Here is a 15,951-nt window from a genome sequence, read left to right on the forward strand (position 1 = left end):
GAAGCATTGCCTGATGAGGCCCGAAATCAAAATCAAAAAGCATTTATTTCAAGTAGGCTCAGTTTACAAGCACTTTTGACACGTCAGTTGACTATTTGTAAAGATTCTACCACCGGTTCGGAAGGCAGGTTCTGCTGAGAAAAAACCGGCACGAAACTCAACAGTTGCTCTTTTTAAAAAAACATACAGTATTATAATTTACAATTGATGATAACATTACAATTTCTTATAGTTTTACTTTTTGTGTGAAGGTGGAAGCTGATCCAATGGCCTCCAAGCGCTTTTATCGTTAAGGAACTCATCAATAGTGTAGTAACCTCGACTAAGTAAATGTATTTCAACACATTGCTTGAAGCTATGCATTGGCAGGTCCATCGGTTAACTATATCACTAACCGATTGTTAGGTTTGGAGCGCTCCCCCAACGCGAAGCATTTTTTTTAGAATTAAGTATAATACTATACTTAATTAAAAATTTAGCCTTAATATTAACTAACAGCTTGTCTTTCATCTTATGCCTCCCTTATCAACAAAATAGGCAGATATTATTATTTCTATTTTATTAAAATAGGTTTTTTATTATTTAAATGGAACTTGGGCTTTTGTGTCGGGGGTTTTGAATTTTTATTTTATTGGTAACTGACCAAAATTACTACCCAGTGTGTTTGCTATTGTGATTTTTGTTAAATAAGTTTGGTAGGTACACGAAAAATACGGTTTTGTGAATTTGATGTTAATTAAATTAGGTATTAGGTATAGATAATTATGTATAGATACGTGATAGCCCAGGATATGACCTATGCCTTTAATTCCGGAGGGTGGTGGGTTCGAATCCGGTCCGGGGCATGCACCTCCAACTTTTCAGTTGTGTGCATTTTAAGAAAATTAAATATCACGTGTCTCAAACGGTGAAGGAAAACATCGTGAGGAAACCTGCATACCAAAGAATTTTCTTAGTTCTCTGCGTGTGTGAAGTCTGCCAATACGCATTGGGCCAGCGTGGTGGACTATTGACCTATCCCCTATCATTCTGAGAAGAGACTCGACCACAGTAGTGAGCAGAATATGGGTTGATAACGACGAAATTAGGTATAAACCAAAGTTAATGAATAGACCAGATAGCCTATTTAACCAGCGGATACATTTTTAATATAGCTTCCTAACCACTAGGTATTATTGAATCGTCTGTAGTAATTCAGTTCCTGCCATGTCGATATAACTAAATAAGAATGTATAAATAGCAGTGGCGAAGAATTGAATTTAGATGAAGTTAAGCGGTCCCAAATAAAGGAAAGTGATACAAACTCCGGTGTCTCATATACTCGTATCTATATACAATAAAACAATGAATATATGCTGAATATATGTATGCATAGATTTTTAAAGGTAAATCGGCGGGTAGGTATATATTTTTACCCGACTGCGTCAGAAGGAGAGTAATATTTTTCGAGCGTATGTTTGTATGTGTGTATGTATGTCCATTTCTTTGGCACGGCGTACAGGCAAAACATGAACGGTTTTTGACATTGCTGGCTGCGGCTGGACGGATTGGATGAGGTGTCATTGAGTTCGTCAAAACTGTGATAGTGATGATAGTTGATTTCCACGCGGACGAAGTCACGGGCGTCCGCTTGTATATATATAAAGATAGGATGTATTTGCAATCGTGTTTTTAAAAATTAACACAAAACGTTTTTATTCTAATTGCATATATGAATATATTATGTTTATTAATCTTCAATATAAATTCTTTAATTTCACTTTATTATTATTATTTTTATTAATGTTTCAAGTTTCGGATTACAAAAATTCGCATTTAAATACTCATAGCCAAGCCTATATATATTGTGGCACTAATGATTTCTCTTAGTCTGTTTTAGTATCCCAATAATCACTATCATTATGCAGAACAAAACTACTAACAGTGAACGAAAAATGGAAAAAGTAAGTTAATATTTGCTATTGTTATGTTATAATAATGCTAGCTGACGCCGCGGGGTTTTACCCGCGTGATTCCCGTTCCCGTAGGAATACGGGGATAATATATAGCCTATAGCCTTTCTCGATAAATGGGCTATCTAACACTGAAAGAATTTTTCAAATCGGACCACTAGTTCCTGAGCGCGTTCAATCAAACAAACAAACAAACGAACAAACTCTTCAGCTTTATAATATTAGTATAGATACACTAGCAGACGCCCGCGACTTCGGTAATAACATTGAAATACGCTGAAATAAGTATTACATACCTACTTATATTTTTACACAAGCCCTTATATTAAATTCATAAACAACATTATTTATTTATTAATTTGGACCATCAACAAAATCATATGTAACAATTGTTTTAAAACTTGGGTTAAATGTAGCCACATCATGCATAAAGGATATTTATTATGTAGTACTAACATTTAAAATTAAAAGTTGAACAAATTAAAGAGTAAGTGACATAATTTGGGGATAAATTAAAAAAAAAAGAAAAAAAAAAACATGAATACCCTACAACAAAATAGAAATAAACATACAAGAATTTAAAATTAAAAGGAAACTACAATTAATAACTTAAGTTCCTTATTGTATTCTTTCTCAATAAAAAAAAAAATATATAACTTATCACAAAAAAAAAATATTATACCTACGGTCGAACTGAGAAACCTCCTCCTTTTTTTGAAGTCGGTTAAAAATAATATAATTGTTTTAGGTTGTGTAAATAAACTTACTATACTTGAAATAAATGTACGTACTACGTAAAGTAAACTACAAATAAAAAAAAAAAACTAACACTCAAATAATATGTGCACACAACCAATAATTACCAATTAATCCTATTGTAATAATTATAGTTTATATTATTAGAATATGTCTCTCATTTATTTATTACTTCTATTTTATTTAATTTTTAACAATATAAGTATAAGATACAAAACATTATTAAAAATTTATAAAAAGAAAAAATTCACCCTCCCACTGCGGGACATTTGAGTGCCCAAGCAACCGGTGGTCAGGGCTCCAGAGTGAGGAACCTCCTCACAATACGCGCCGTCTCAAGAATCACTGCCTTTTGTATCCGACTCTTGATCCAACAGTTAAGCGAAAGCTATCTTAAGGTGTTGGTCGAAGCTTTTCGCTATAAGACCATTGACAAAACAACTATCGGAACAATAATAGTTGACTCAACATTCCACATGGCGGTAATCTCGTGGGCAAGGTCCAAGTATTATTAGCATCATTATAATACATATTATAAGTTACATTTTTATAAAAGAAAAGAGTTATTTAAAAAAAAATTGTTCACAAGTTAGCTTAGACGGATATATGAAATGAAATACTTTACTTTTATAGTATAAACACTAGCGGACGCCCGCGACTTCGTCCGCGTAAAAATTGATGTATACTTCTCTACCTCTACCTTACCCTGCTCGTAAACCTACCCAACCCTACCCTACCCTACCCCTACCTTACCCCTACCCTAACCCTACCCTACCCGTACCCTACCCCTACCCTACCCCTATCCTACTCCTCCCCTACCCTATACGTTCCATAGCCTTCCCCTACCTCTACCTTGCCTCTACCCTACACTACCCCTACCTTATCCGTACCCTACCCTACACTTTCCCTAAATTACCCCTACCCTACCTCTATCCTACCCCTTCCCTACCTCTATCCTATCCCTACCCTCAGCAAAATTGGTCCAGCCTTTTGTGCGTGGTGCAATGACCAAAAGACTATAATTTCCCAAGCGACTTCTATGCTAATACTATAAAGAGGTAAAGTTTGTGTGGTTGTCTGGATCTACTGGACCGATTTGGAAAATTGTTTTACCAATAGAAAGCTACGTTATTTGCGAGTGTCATAGGCTATGTTTGATCTCCATATTCACACGGGAACGGGAACTACGTAAATGAAAGCGCGGGGCGTCATATAGCGGAATTTCTGCGTCTTTTAGAAATTTTGTATTATCTCCGAAACTATTTAAGTAATTAACATATTGTCAAGGGCAAATCTTATCTACATAATATTCTTGTGATTATTAAATAATTTATTTTGATAAGGATTTAATTTTAGTTGTGTAAATAATGACGTAAACCTTAATTTAAAATTTAAATAATTTATTAAAGTACTAAAGGTACTACTATATCTGCTAAAATATAAAAGATAGATATATGGTGTCGCGGACTTTTTTGTAGAACTTTTAAATGTTCAAAAAGCCTCCATACATTTATTTCAGTTATACGCAATGGTTGAGGCAGCGCATGCGAATAAGTAAGTTTTTCGGTCCGACCTGTAATTCTCTTACAGGTCGGACCGAAAAACCCGCGATAACTCAGTAGTTATATATGATAGAAATATAAAATATAAAATAGCCTATAGCACTCCCCGATAACGTAGCATTCTACTGGTGAAAGAATTTTTAAAATCGGACCAGTAGTTCCGAAGATTACCCCATTTCAAAAAATTGTTACAAACTTACAAACTTTACCTCTTTATAATATTAGTATAGATTATTATATAAACATTTAATCCCAATCTTATCTTTATTTTCACGACAAAAAGTATAAATTCCTCTTTAACACTCTCCTACCATTTATCACTATACCACAGAATACATAAAGGTACCAAAAAACCTGTGTCTATCGTAACGCGTTACATTACGAAGTAGTTTAATATGAAGTTATCACTTCAAATCATCAAAATCAGCACGGCTGTTCTCTAAAGATATTTTTGTAACTCGCAAGTGCGAGTTCGAGAGTTCACCTAGATCTCTCTCTGTTTAACACGATACTATAGAAAGAGAAAGATAGCGGTGAATACGAAACTCGCACTTGCGAGTTATACAAAACGTCGTTAGAGAATAGCCGTGCAGTTAAGCTGTGTCCTACCTATTTATGAAATGTGAAAAGGTAATATAAATACACGTACAGACAGACGTAGTTTCGCATTTACCTAAATCAAATACTAGTATTAATCTGATCTTTATTAATTAATCAAATATTAGTATCAATTAATACTAGTATTGAAGGACTAATAGATAGACTTTCAATTTTCCTGTTATACACGTTTATAACCGCATTTTGGGATCTACATAAATTAAAATAAATAATATATAAAGATTTTTTTATCTTATTTTACATCAATAATTGAGATACTCGTAATTGCGTAGGTATGTTACCAAAAATGAAAGCGATCTGGTCCATCCATAAATCCAGTAAAAATAAGATAAGTATGTATATTTTAATTAATTAATATAAGACACGATGTAAATCTAAATATCTATAATATATTTTAATTTTTATTAGTGGGTGTAAATAATTTGAAATCATGATATAACCAACAAAAACAGTATTTATTATTTATCATAATAAGCAGTGGTCTCGGACGTCACTGAGCGAAATCGGTATCGAATCGGTAATCTCTTTGAAACAAAAAAATAATTTACAAAATTGCTTAATAAATGACGAAGTAATAAATTACACAAGAAAAACTTATCGAATTGAGAAGTTTAGTGCTTTTTTTGAAGTCGGTTAAAAAAGCGTCCTCTGTTTCTAGGAGTTACTGGCTCCGTACACGCATCTACTGCGCGTGCGCGGCAAACAACTGCGCGTCAAGATCGCCCTCGCCTTCAACTACTGGCTGCGTGTGCGCGACGACAAGCTGCGGCACATCGTCGACACTGTCAACATGCTGCACAACGGCACCTTGCTGTAAGTTGAGTTTCCAGGAGCTACTGGCTCCATACACGCATCTACTGCGCGTGCGCGGCAAACAACTGCGCGTCAAGATCGCCCTCGCCTTCAACTACTGGCTGCGTGTGCGCGACGACAAGCTGCGGCACATCGTCGACACTGTCAACATGCTGCTCAACGGCACCTTGCTGTAAGTTCAGTTTCCAGGAGCTACTGGCTCCGTACACGCATCTGCTGCGCATGCGCGGCAAACAACTGCGCGTCAAGATCGCCCTCGCCTTCAACTACTGGCTGCGTGTGCGCGACGACAAGCTGCGACACATCGTCGACACTGTCAACATGCTACACAATGGCACATTGCTGTATGTTCACTTAAACCATCCTGTCCAATAGGTTTTTCATTTCGGTCTGTGATCCTGCTAAAAGAGTTGTGTCGTCAGCTTATTGCAAATTGGTTAATTTTACTACACCAATGCTTATGCCACCATCCCACTTTTCAAGAGTCTCATAATATATGTATTCATCGTAAATATTGAACAGGACAGGAGAACGCACACGACCCTGCCTGACACCTTTGTGAAACTTAGGAGTATTGGAATTAATATCATCTATCCTTACGATTCCTACACAACTGTTACAAAGATTCTTAATATAAATTCTCAAGACACCTGTATCTTAAAAATATTTCATGAGATCGAAAGAGTTTTTTCTCTATCTGACCACGAAACATCAATTTGAGGAAGGTCATGAGGATGATGATGATGTCCTAGGAATTCTTAAAACTATGTATTCTTTCAAGGATTGACGACATTCAAGACAACTCCACAGTGCGGCGTGGTCTGCCGTCAGCGCACTGTGTGTTCGGAGTGCCGCTCACCGTCAACACGTCGCTCCATGTCATGTTCCTCGTGCTGCAGCGAATGTTGGAGTCAGGCCTTAAGGTAATCTGAGATACTAGTACTAGTCTAAGATCCGAATTAGGAACGACCTTCACCCATTTGTTTACTGAATGAAAAAAAAATTGTTTGTTTTTGTCTTTTTCTCCGATTTTGATAATTATTTTTTATTGGAAAGGGTGTATTCTGAAAATGTCTCGTATAAAATTAAAAAATCAATTCGATCCCTAATGGAAAACAGAGGACGATTGATAGTCTATCCATTAATAATTGTACCATTGGCTGGTGCCAATGGTACAATTATTAATGGAATATTTTCTATTAACTGATCACTTTGAAGGTGGTCCTTCAAAGTGATCAGTTAATAGAAAATATTATAATGTTTTCTTTCGCTTATTAGTTTCCTGAATACACTTGTGTTTTTGAAGTCGTATGAAGTATTTTTTAATTATTTATTATAGATAGATATTGTTAAAACAATATAAATCATATTTTCACTACTCTTGCTCAAAAACACTGTCATATTACCACTCCACAGCGGGGCTAAACAAAGCATATTAGCCTCTAGGGGCTAAAGTAATTTTGTTTTTTTTTAATTCTTGTCTGTTACGAGTACTAGCCAAGTAATAGCCTACTATAAAACGGAGGAGGTTTTATTCGAAAATAGAATCATTATAGGTAAGGCCCTGATTGTTTTGAAAAATAAATAAAAAACTTTAAATTGGAATGAAATGCAGCGTTCTTGTCTGTGGAATGCGTTTATTTTTTTATTTAATTTTTATTGAGTTGCGAATAGAGCGAGATTTGAAGACATGGGACATCCTTTACGGTGTAATACCTTTGCCTTTTTCTCATGTGAAAAAAATAAAATTAAAAAGCGAGAATTTAAAAAACAATTGGCGTGAATAATGTATTATTAGAGAAAAAAATCAAGTGTGTACACTTGATTTTTTTCCGAAATTCATTGTAAATTTGTGACCGTAACATATTTTTCAACCATAACTGTTATTGTTGTCTTCGTCTAGTGAGAATGGTGATTCTAATTTGGAGATGGATGAAATTTTCAATCTGTTACCATCAAAGTCGAGACGCATTTACTTAAATACTTACCTACGATACCTACGAAAAATTTAATAAGTGAAGAAAACAACAACGAATGGATTCACTTACGAAAGGAGTTTTTTAAACTATTATCTCCCACGTTTACCTCATATATTCATTATTCATCTTCAAAGTAGTCGGAAATTATGTTACCGGGTAAAAGCATCTCCCTTAATATCCAAAATTGTAGACTTTGTACATTTAATTTTCAATTAAAATAAATCATTGAATATTGTACTAAACTATTTTATTTTCTCGCAATCGTAGTGAAAAGCAGAGTTGTAACACGTGGGGCTAAACCCATTATAAACTCGGTTTCTATTTAGGCGGCCCTCGCCTTCGTCTCGGGCCCTAAAAATACCTCGTATATAATGGGTCTTTTTAGCCCCTCGTATAACAATCTACTATAGTTTCTAAAGAATAAAGTTACCGTTTTCTGTAATTTTATTTTCATTATTTTATGTGTATATTCTACTGTATATTTACTTACATGACGTATATTATATACTTTGTAGCAATTAAAATGTGTTGTTTTTACTATGTTTCATGTTTTTTTCCATTGTTTTTTCATTTTAAATATTTAGACGACGGCCGCGTGGCACAGTGAGTAGTGACCCTGATTTCTGCATACATCACCGGGGGTTCAAAGTAAATTGATTTTATGCGTATTTCAGGCGACAGAAATATTCTCCGACGATTTCCTTGAAGTAATTCGTGGCCAGGGGATTGATATTTATTGGCGGGACAACTTTATCTGTCCGACGGAAGAGGAATACAAAGATATGCTCATGCAGAGTAAGTCGAATGAAAGTATTTTTTTTTGCTTTACGTTTCCATATTAACTAATGTACTACTACAAAATATCAAACTACAAAATATCAAATCCTTTTACATTTACGATAAAGATGTTGTCGGTTACACTAAATCTTTACCTCCCACCAACCCTCCAAAGAATTTGACCCTTTGAAAATGTTACTTCTGCTGAAATTGTCACTTACTATAATTTTACATTTTATCCGGTGCTGGTCTTAGCAATTTTTTGTGAAACCTTTACAGCAAAAAGGCTCATTGTTCTGTTGATATTGAGTATAATTATTTGGGGACGAACAATAACTACGTATTATTTTCTATTAATATGCAGAAACGGGCCACATGTTCTCGTTAGCAGTACGCCTGTGCCAACAGTTCAGCCAATACGAGCACGACTTGAGCAAGCTGGCGCTTCACATGGGGCTCTACTTCCAGATCAGGGACGATTACTGCAACCTGACGCAGCAGGAGGTAACGAGCAGCAATTTTTTTGAAAGGAGATGGTCCAAAATTGTATGGAGCCCAGGTCCAGTCATTGTACTCTAGCGGAAATAAAAGAAGATATTTTTTTCAACTATTTTTGATTTGTATAATCAATTTACTTTGATTCTTACGAAATAATATTCATTATCTCCCAAGAATTGCAACATTACTATGGGTAATAATGGCGGATTGATGACGTTTTCATTACAGTAATCGATTTGACGTTTGCTGTCAATTGTCATGTCATAGTTGCTCTATGGGCGCCATCTTGATATAACTCAAAAACTTGGGTTTTAATTTTATTTATTTCTTTTTAATAAATTTTAATAAAACCCTTGTGTTTTTTTAAATTTTAATGATACGGGGTACAAGAGTGGACCTAAAATGGACCATCTCCTTTACCAACAAACAAATTGTAAATGAGGGTATAAATCGCTAGTCATTTAACACGTGCATTCTTCTCTAGCAACACATCTATGGGATGCCGATCAGCGGATTTGTATTTATAGAGATGTTTCTATCTTTCAACGTTCTATGCAGCTGAGACATGGCGCTTTTGGCCATTCCGTTTCTTCTTCGGATTTCAGTTTCGCACGAGCTGGTATTACTGGTGCTGGATCCCAGATATAAAAAATTTTGCACAACTTCAAATTCAGTAAACCCGTAAGCTGCAATTTATTGGTGCAGTCTATGATCATCAGTTTTATCTTGGTTCTGTTTGTAGAGGGGCCCATTTCTTTGCTAATTATGAATAATAATTATGATTATTTAGTTCTTATATTAGTGATAATAAATTTTATTAATAACCTAACTTCTTTTTATTTTCATTTGCAGGCTCTAGAAGAGTGGCCGGGATTCGAAGATAAACAGGTAATTATTATTTCTTTATTTAATTTTAAGATTGAGAACTTTCATATTACTCATAAATTAGAATAAAAAAATATATAAAATAAAACTAATAATCAAATTTAAAAAAAAAAAGTTAAAATGGTACCTCTTATTGTAATGAGAAAACATATGACATGTGCCTCTTGCGGTCTCAAGCCGCCAGCATCCAGCGGCTCCGGAATGCATCTACTAGCAGTAAAATATAAGTATATGGTAACGCCTTCTTCTATGAATACTACATGTATTGATACTACTGATGTTCAATTTCTTTCAAGGCACGAAAAGACGCCAGTTTTTGCGAAGACATTACGGAGGGCAAGTTCAGTTTGCCTGTCATACATGCGATGAATTCGCCGGAAAAAGGGGAGATTTTGAGTATCCTTTTTAATTTTCTTCTTTTTCAGCCATTTTCCGCCGTATTGACGTAGGCCTATGATAGGTGATATCGTCCTTGTCCCTCCTTTGGGGTAATTTGCGGTCCCAAGGTCGCCATTTTAAAACCACGAATCCGTTTTGCTTTATAATATTAATAAATAAATAAATAATAAAACTGTAATAGGTCAAATTCTATACATTGAAGATATTTTGAAAATTTAAGGACATTGTGCCAAGTTTCATTGAAATTCATTCAGTAGTTTCAGCGTGATGCTTAAAGCACTTAAAACAGTATGTGCACATAACAAAATAATTGAATATTTTAATAAAAAAAATACAACCGACTTCAAAACCTAAAAACGTTATCACTAAACTAAAAAGCGAAAAATAACATCATAATATGTTCTACCTGCTGATCAGTATGAAGTCGGTGCTAAGCCGGTGATGTATTAATTCAAGCCATGTGAGAATATCTTATAGTGTTGTTTCAAATGGCTTAAATTAAGACAACACCGGCTAAGCACCGACTTCATACTGATCAGCAGGTATGATGTTATTTTTCGCTTTTTAGTTTAATGATAACGTTTTTAGGTTTTGAAGTCGGTTGTATTTTTTTTATTAAAATTTTTATTATTTTTCCATTTTTAGTGTAAAATTTCATCTCAAACGAATACATCAGACCCCTAATAACAGTCACAACCCATCTTGGTACAAAATTCTCAGCAATACAAATTAATCAAGCCCAAGCACAAGGTAGCTACCGTAAATCGTAAAGGGGTTCCCTTAATTGACCTTGGTCTTCGTCATCAGACCCCTAATAACAGACACAACTCATTTAGGTAGAAAGTTCTCAGCAATACGAATTAATCAAGGCCAAACACAAGGTAGTTACTGTAAACTGTTAAGGAGTTACCTTAATTGTCCTTGGTCTTCATCACCAAACCCCTAAATGACAGTCACAACTATCTATGTGGAAAGTTCTCATTAATACAAATTAATCAAGCCCAAACACAAGGTAACTGCTGTAAATCGCCGAGGAGTTCCCTCGCCTGTTTTATGGCTCCATCATCAGATCGATTTTAAACCTTTAATGAAATTGTAGTGCTTAAAAGTACTAAATGGAAAAGTTTACGAACACACTAGACACCCATATAATTTTCGAAAGTTCCCCTCAATTTCTCCAGGATTGCATCATCAGATCTTGACATGATGGCAATGGGACCAAATGGGGACTATACTGTTTCAAACAAAAAAGAATTTTTGAAATCGGTCCAGGCGTCTTTGAGTAATCGGTGTACATACATAAAAAAAAAAATACCGACCGAATTGAGAACCTCCTCCTTTTTGAAGTCGGTTAAAAATTAAATTTTTTTATCATACGCGTAGCGGCGCCGCTACGGATTACCAAAACGTCATACAGATTGCATTCGATTATACAATTATAAAGGACTATATTTTCAGCTTGCCTCAAATACTCGTACCAAAAAATGTCGACCAACTATCGATTGTCTTACGGATCCAGAGTATCTTAAACAACTGATATTGATTAATTTCCTGAACGTCACAAAGATATTCTCCGGCAAAGGACCCACGATGTCGAGATGAAAAAGTATTGCGTGTCTCTACTGGACAGAGCCGGGAGTTTGACGTACACACACAACATGCTGGTAGACCTGGACCGAACGGCTAGGGATGAGGTACGTAATTCATAGTTCTCATCTATATTAATATTATAAAGCTTTTGAGTTTGTTTGTTTGAACGTGCTGATCTCAGAAACTTCTGGTCCGATTTGAAAAATTATTTCAGTGTTAGATAGCCCATTTCTTGAGGAAGGGCTATATATTATCCTCGTTTTCTCACGGGAACGGGAACCACGTGGGTATAGCTGCGCGGGATTAGCTAGTCATTGATAAAACAGAACATAGGAAACGCCAAAGCGTCAGTTTCAGTTGATAGAAGTAGGTACGAAGTGGGCAGGGCGCGCGTGTACGCATATCTGTGGAGATACGCTTATAATCTGCATTAAAGGATAATCGATTCGAGTCGATTTTATCGTCATAATTCAATTCATTTACTCAAAGTCCTGACAAATCAGGTATATACCGATAAATACGTTCCTCGTACCTTTCTATTACTCTGTTTATTTGTGAGAACTGCATGAAAATCATAAACCATACATATACCATACACATATTTCCGAGTATCCATCACATGATATTATCTTTCACTATAATTTCTAAGTGATTAGTTAATTTTTGTTTCTCAGGTGGCTCGTCTTGGTGGTAACCCTGACATGGAGGCGGTGCTGGATGATCTTATGTCTTGGAAACATTAGGACAATAAGCATGATAATAGAAACAAATTTCTTCTAAGAGTACTCTGCTACACTAAGCCAAACTCGATGTGGAATGTTTATCAACCAATAAATTAAAGATGAAGGTATAGCCACAGTAGATATAACAAGCAGTATAATAACTCGGCCGTATTTTTGAAATAAATACCTACAGCCGCGCGCTCCGTACACATGTGATAGGGCTGCCCGCCTCCAGCATTTTAATTACATTTGCCAACTTTGTGTTTCCATTTAGTTATGTGATTGTAAATATACTTTTTTTAAATAAACAAATAAAATACTTTGTAAATTGTAGTAAAATAGGAAGTGATTAATAAAATGCGTGTTGTTTTTTGATTGGTAGATTTAAATAAGGCTAATCAATGATCTTGAAGGACCTTCATATATTTATTTTCGTTATGCCATCTAGGTATTACCACCACACTAGGTGACCAAATAATAAAAAATCGGTCAAGTGCGTGTCAGGCCACGCGCAGTGTAGGGTTCCGTAGATTATGTTAGCACTTTAATCCCTTATGTAATGCACAAAAATACCGATAACGATACCCCCACACTATAGCATAGACGATAAAAAATTGATCCTGACTTGGCATGTAGGGAAGGAACTACAAAAAACAAATTGAGATTGACCGGGTTCGCTAGTAGTTTAATAAAAAAATCTAGATAGGTATATTAATATCAGCTGGCTCTTTACTCTTTTTATTCAAATACATTAAAGTATGAGCAACACAATAATGTTGTTAAATTCAAACAACTTCTTTATCTCCACGGAAGATCAGCGCGGTATCCTTACGGTCACTGCAATATGCTGAGTGGTGACCCTTTTAGGATCACATCATGCAAGTTGCAATGTATTTAATTCATTGTTTTTTTTTTTCTCTCTTTTCTTTGTATGATGTGTATTCTGAATAAACTTTTCTTTCTTTCTTTCATTCTTTCTTTCGTTCTTTACTTAACTTCTTTATTACATTAAAATACATGTATACCAAAAATACATGTCATAAGATTTAAATCTATGTATTACATAATAATCAAAGAAAACAACCTAAATGAAGAAGTTAATAAATAATTATTTAATAATATTATATTACCGTTTACGCCATTTACCTATTTACACAATTTTATCATTTAAGCATTTATTTATATATATATATATATATATATATATATATATATATATATTTAAATTATGCCTTTAGAATACAAAATATTAATCAAACTTTTTAAAAAAATAACATTTTTCCTAGTCTTCATAATTAAAAAATCCAATACACTGCGTTCGTCACCGCGGCACAGTCGCAACGGTCTTCACCCCACGATCACCCCACGTACGAGGTGCGTAGGTATAGCTCGCGTTTCGACCTTTAGTATGAAGTCATGATATTATCTTGTCATTACTGGTTATACTGTGGTATAGCCACAGAAAACATATGGTATAGCTTGGCATATTCGTTGATAACACTCCCATGGTATGCGGGCGACGGGGGCGCGCGGCAGAGGCTGGAAATGAGGTGCATCAATCACTGTCGACGACAACCAAAGACCTTATACTTACTAACTAGACTGTGCACTATGGCGAAGAAAACGATCCGAGCGAGAGGGCTCTCCATGGTTGTGTGTCCTTTTCTAATTAGGTGACCATGACAAAACAGGACACAGTACAAATTGCTTGTAAAAACGATTGTATAAGTATACTAATAAATATTGATGCTACATAACTATGCTACCTAAATCTACCTAATTTATTGTGAGTAAAAATATATTATTTTAGAATGTGCTCACTTACACTTGGATTAAAAGAAAGACTTAAATTGGAATATTTTTTTTCATTTCTCATACTCGGAAAGTAGTGTTGTTTTGATCTGAGTATTGGGTGGAAAATGCTGCTTCCCACCATAGGGAGGGAATAACTCATACAAATTACTTCCCACCGGAATTAAGGCAATTAAGGGCCGGAATGAACTTTAAAATTAGAACTGCTGTCATCAGCTGTGAAGAGTTAAGTATATTTTTTTTTAATTTTCCCCAACTAAATTCGGGGACAGGCAAAGATCGTAATTTAATATTTAAAAAAAATCTAAACTGAATTTTGTTTAAAGTTATATTTGTACAAACACAAAACGTATTAATTTTCGAGTAAAAATTATTATTAAAATTATGTGAAAAAGGCGTTGCAAGATTTAAATCTTCAAGGTAATTTAAAGTAAGTCGGTACTTATCTAGTATCTACCTAACTATTACTACGAGACCACAGTGCCACAGTATATCTACTGTGACAGTACGAAACTTGAAAAATCTTTGATCTACTTATTTCATGGTGACCCTAAAGAATATTATTGTTGTTTTCACTTTCCCGTGGAAAGAAAAGCTGCTACCAGGATAAGACTCTTTTGTGCACCCTGTCACAATATGAATTTACCATTTTTCATGAAAAACATACAGGTTAAATAAGAAAATTTATGAAATCGCAAATCAAAGCACGAAAACTAACCAAACAAGTAAACAAAAACAAACCACCATCTTGCATTTAATATTACCAGTCTAAAACTTTTAAGTATTACTTTTACTCAGTTTTAATAGATTAAGATTTAAATACAACGAAATAATTATTATTTATATAAACCGTATAAATATTAAAATAAGTTTCAAAGATTATGGATTGTTTGTTTTGGTAAATCATAAAGATGCAAAATATAAAATTTTCTACCATTTCTACCAAGCCCAATAATTAGTTAAGCTGGCAAGACGTCAGGCAAGGACACACAACCATTGGGAGCCCTCTCGCCAGGACCGCTTTTTGCTAGCTATCACCTATAAAGAAATAGCAACCTCGAGTCAAGTCAATAACACTAGATCTCATTTTAGCTTAGCAAAAATTTTAGGTGCACAGTCTTGTTATAAGTATAAGGTCTTTGACGACAACTCTTATTTAATAATCTGTGGCTGTATTTTTAATACTGTTTTCACAGAAAAATACGAATTTTTTTCAAGGTATTCTGATATTCTCATAATAACGTATTTTGCGTCAATTATGAATTTTATTTATCTGTAATTAAAACCAGCGCATAAAGAAAATTAATTATAAATTAAATTATACGCACAATAAAGCAATGTCATGTTGTTACTTGTTGATCGGAAATTACACTCCACTCTATCCATGTACCGTGCGTGTTTTACCTGGAACAAAAACAAGTTTATTGTTTACTGATAATGCAACCCGTAGATGGATCATTATAATAATTATAAACGACCATTAAAATAATTAGGTAGAACTGACTACTTTCATTATTCAGCACTTGTGAACATAAATAAAAAGTTAGGTAAATTTAGCGACTTCATTATACTTACACGATTAGCAACT

The 15,951-nt window shown here is 34.6% G+C and overlaps 1 protein-coding gene across 1 annotated transcript; it reads left to right on the top strand.

The window, feature by feature from the left end:
• The first annotated feature begins 1,901 nt into the window (after positions 1-1,901).
• On the top strand, positions 1,902-13,046 carry LOC112043459 (terpene synthase-like). The gene is made up of 9 exons (XM_024078867.2): positions 1,902-1,943; positions 5,547-5,701; positions 6,483-6,624; positions 8,355-8,475; positions 8,822-8,961; positions 9,808-9,843; positions 10,137-10,236; positions 11,806-11,933; positions 12,504-13,046. Exons 1-9 carry the CDS (start codon positions 1,902-1,904, stop codon positions 12,570-12,572), a joined length of 933 nt encoding a protein of 310 aa, XP_023934635.2. The 3' UTR covers positions 12,573-13,046.
• Positions 13,047-15,951: the final 2,905 nt, after the last annotated feature.

This window comes from Bicyclus anynana, chromosome 12 (genome assembly GCF_947172395.1).
Source record: "Bicyclus anynana chromosome 12, ilBicAnyn1.1, whole genome shotgun sequence".
Lineage (NCBI taxonomy): Eukaryota > Metazoa > Arthropoda > Insecta > Lepidoptera > Nymphalidae > Bicyclus > Bicyclus anynana.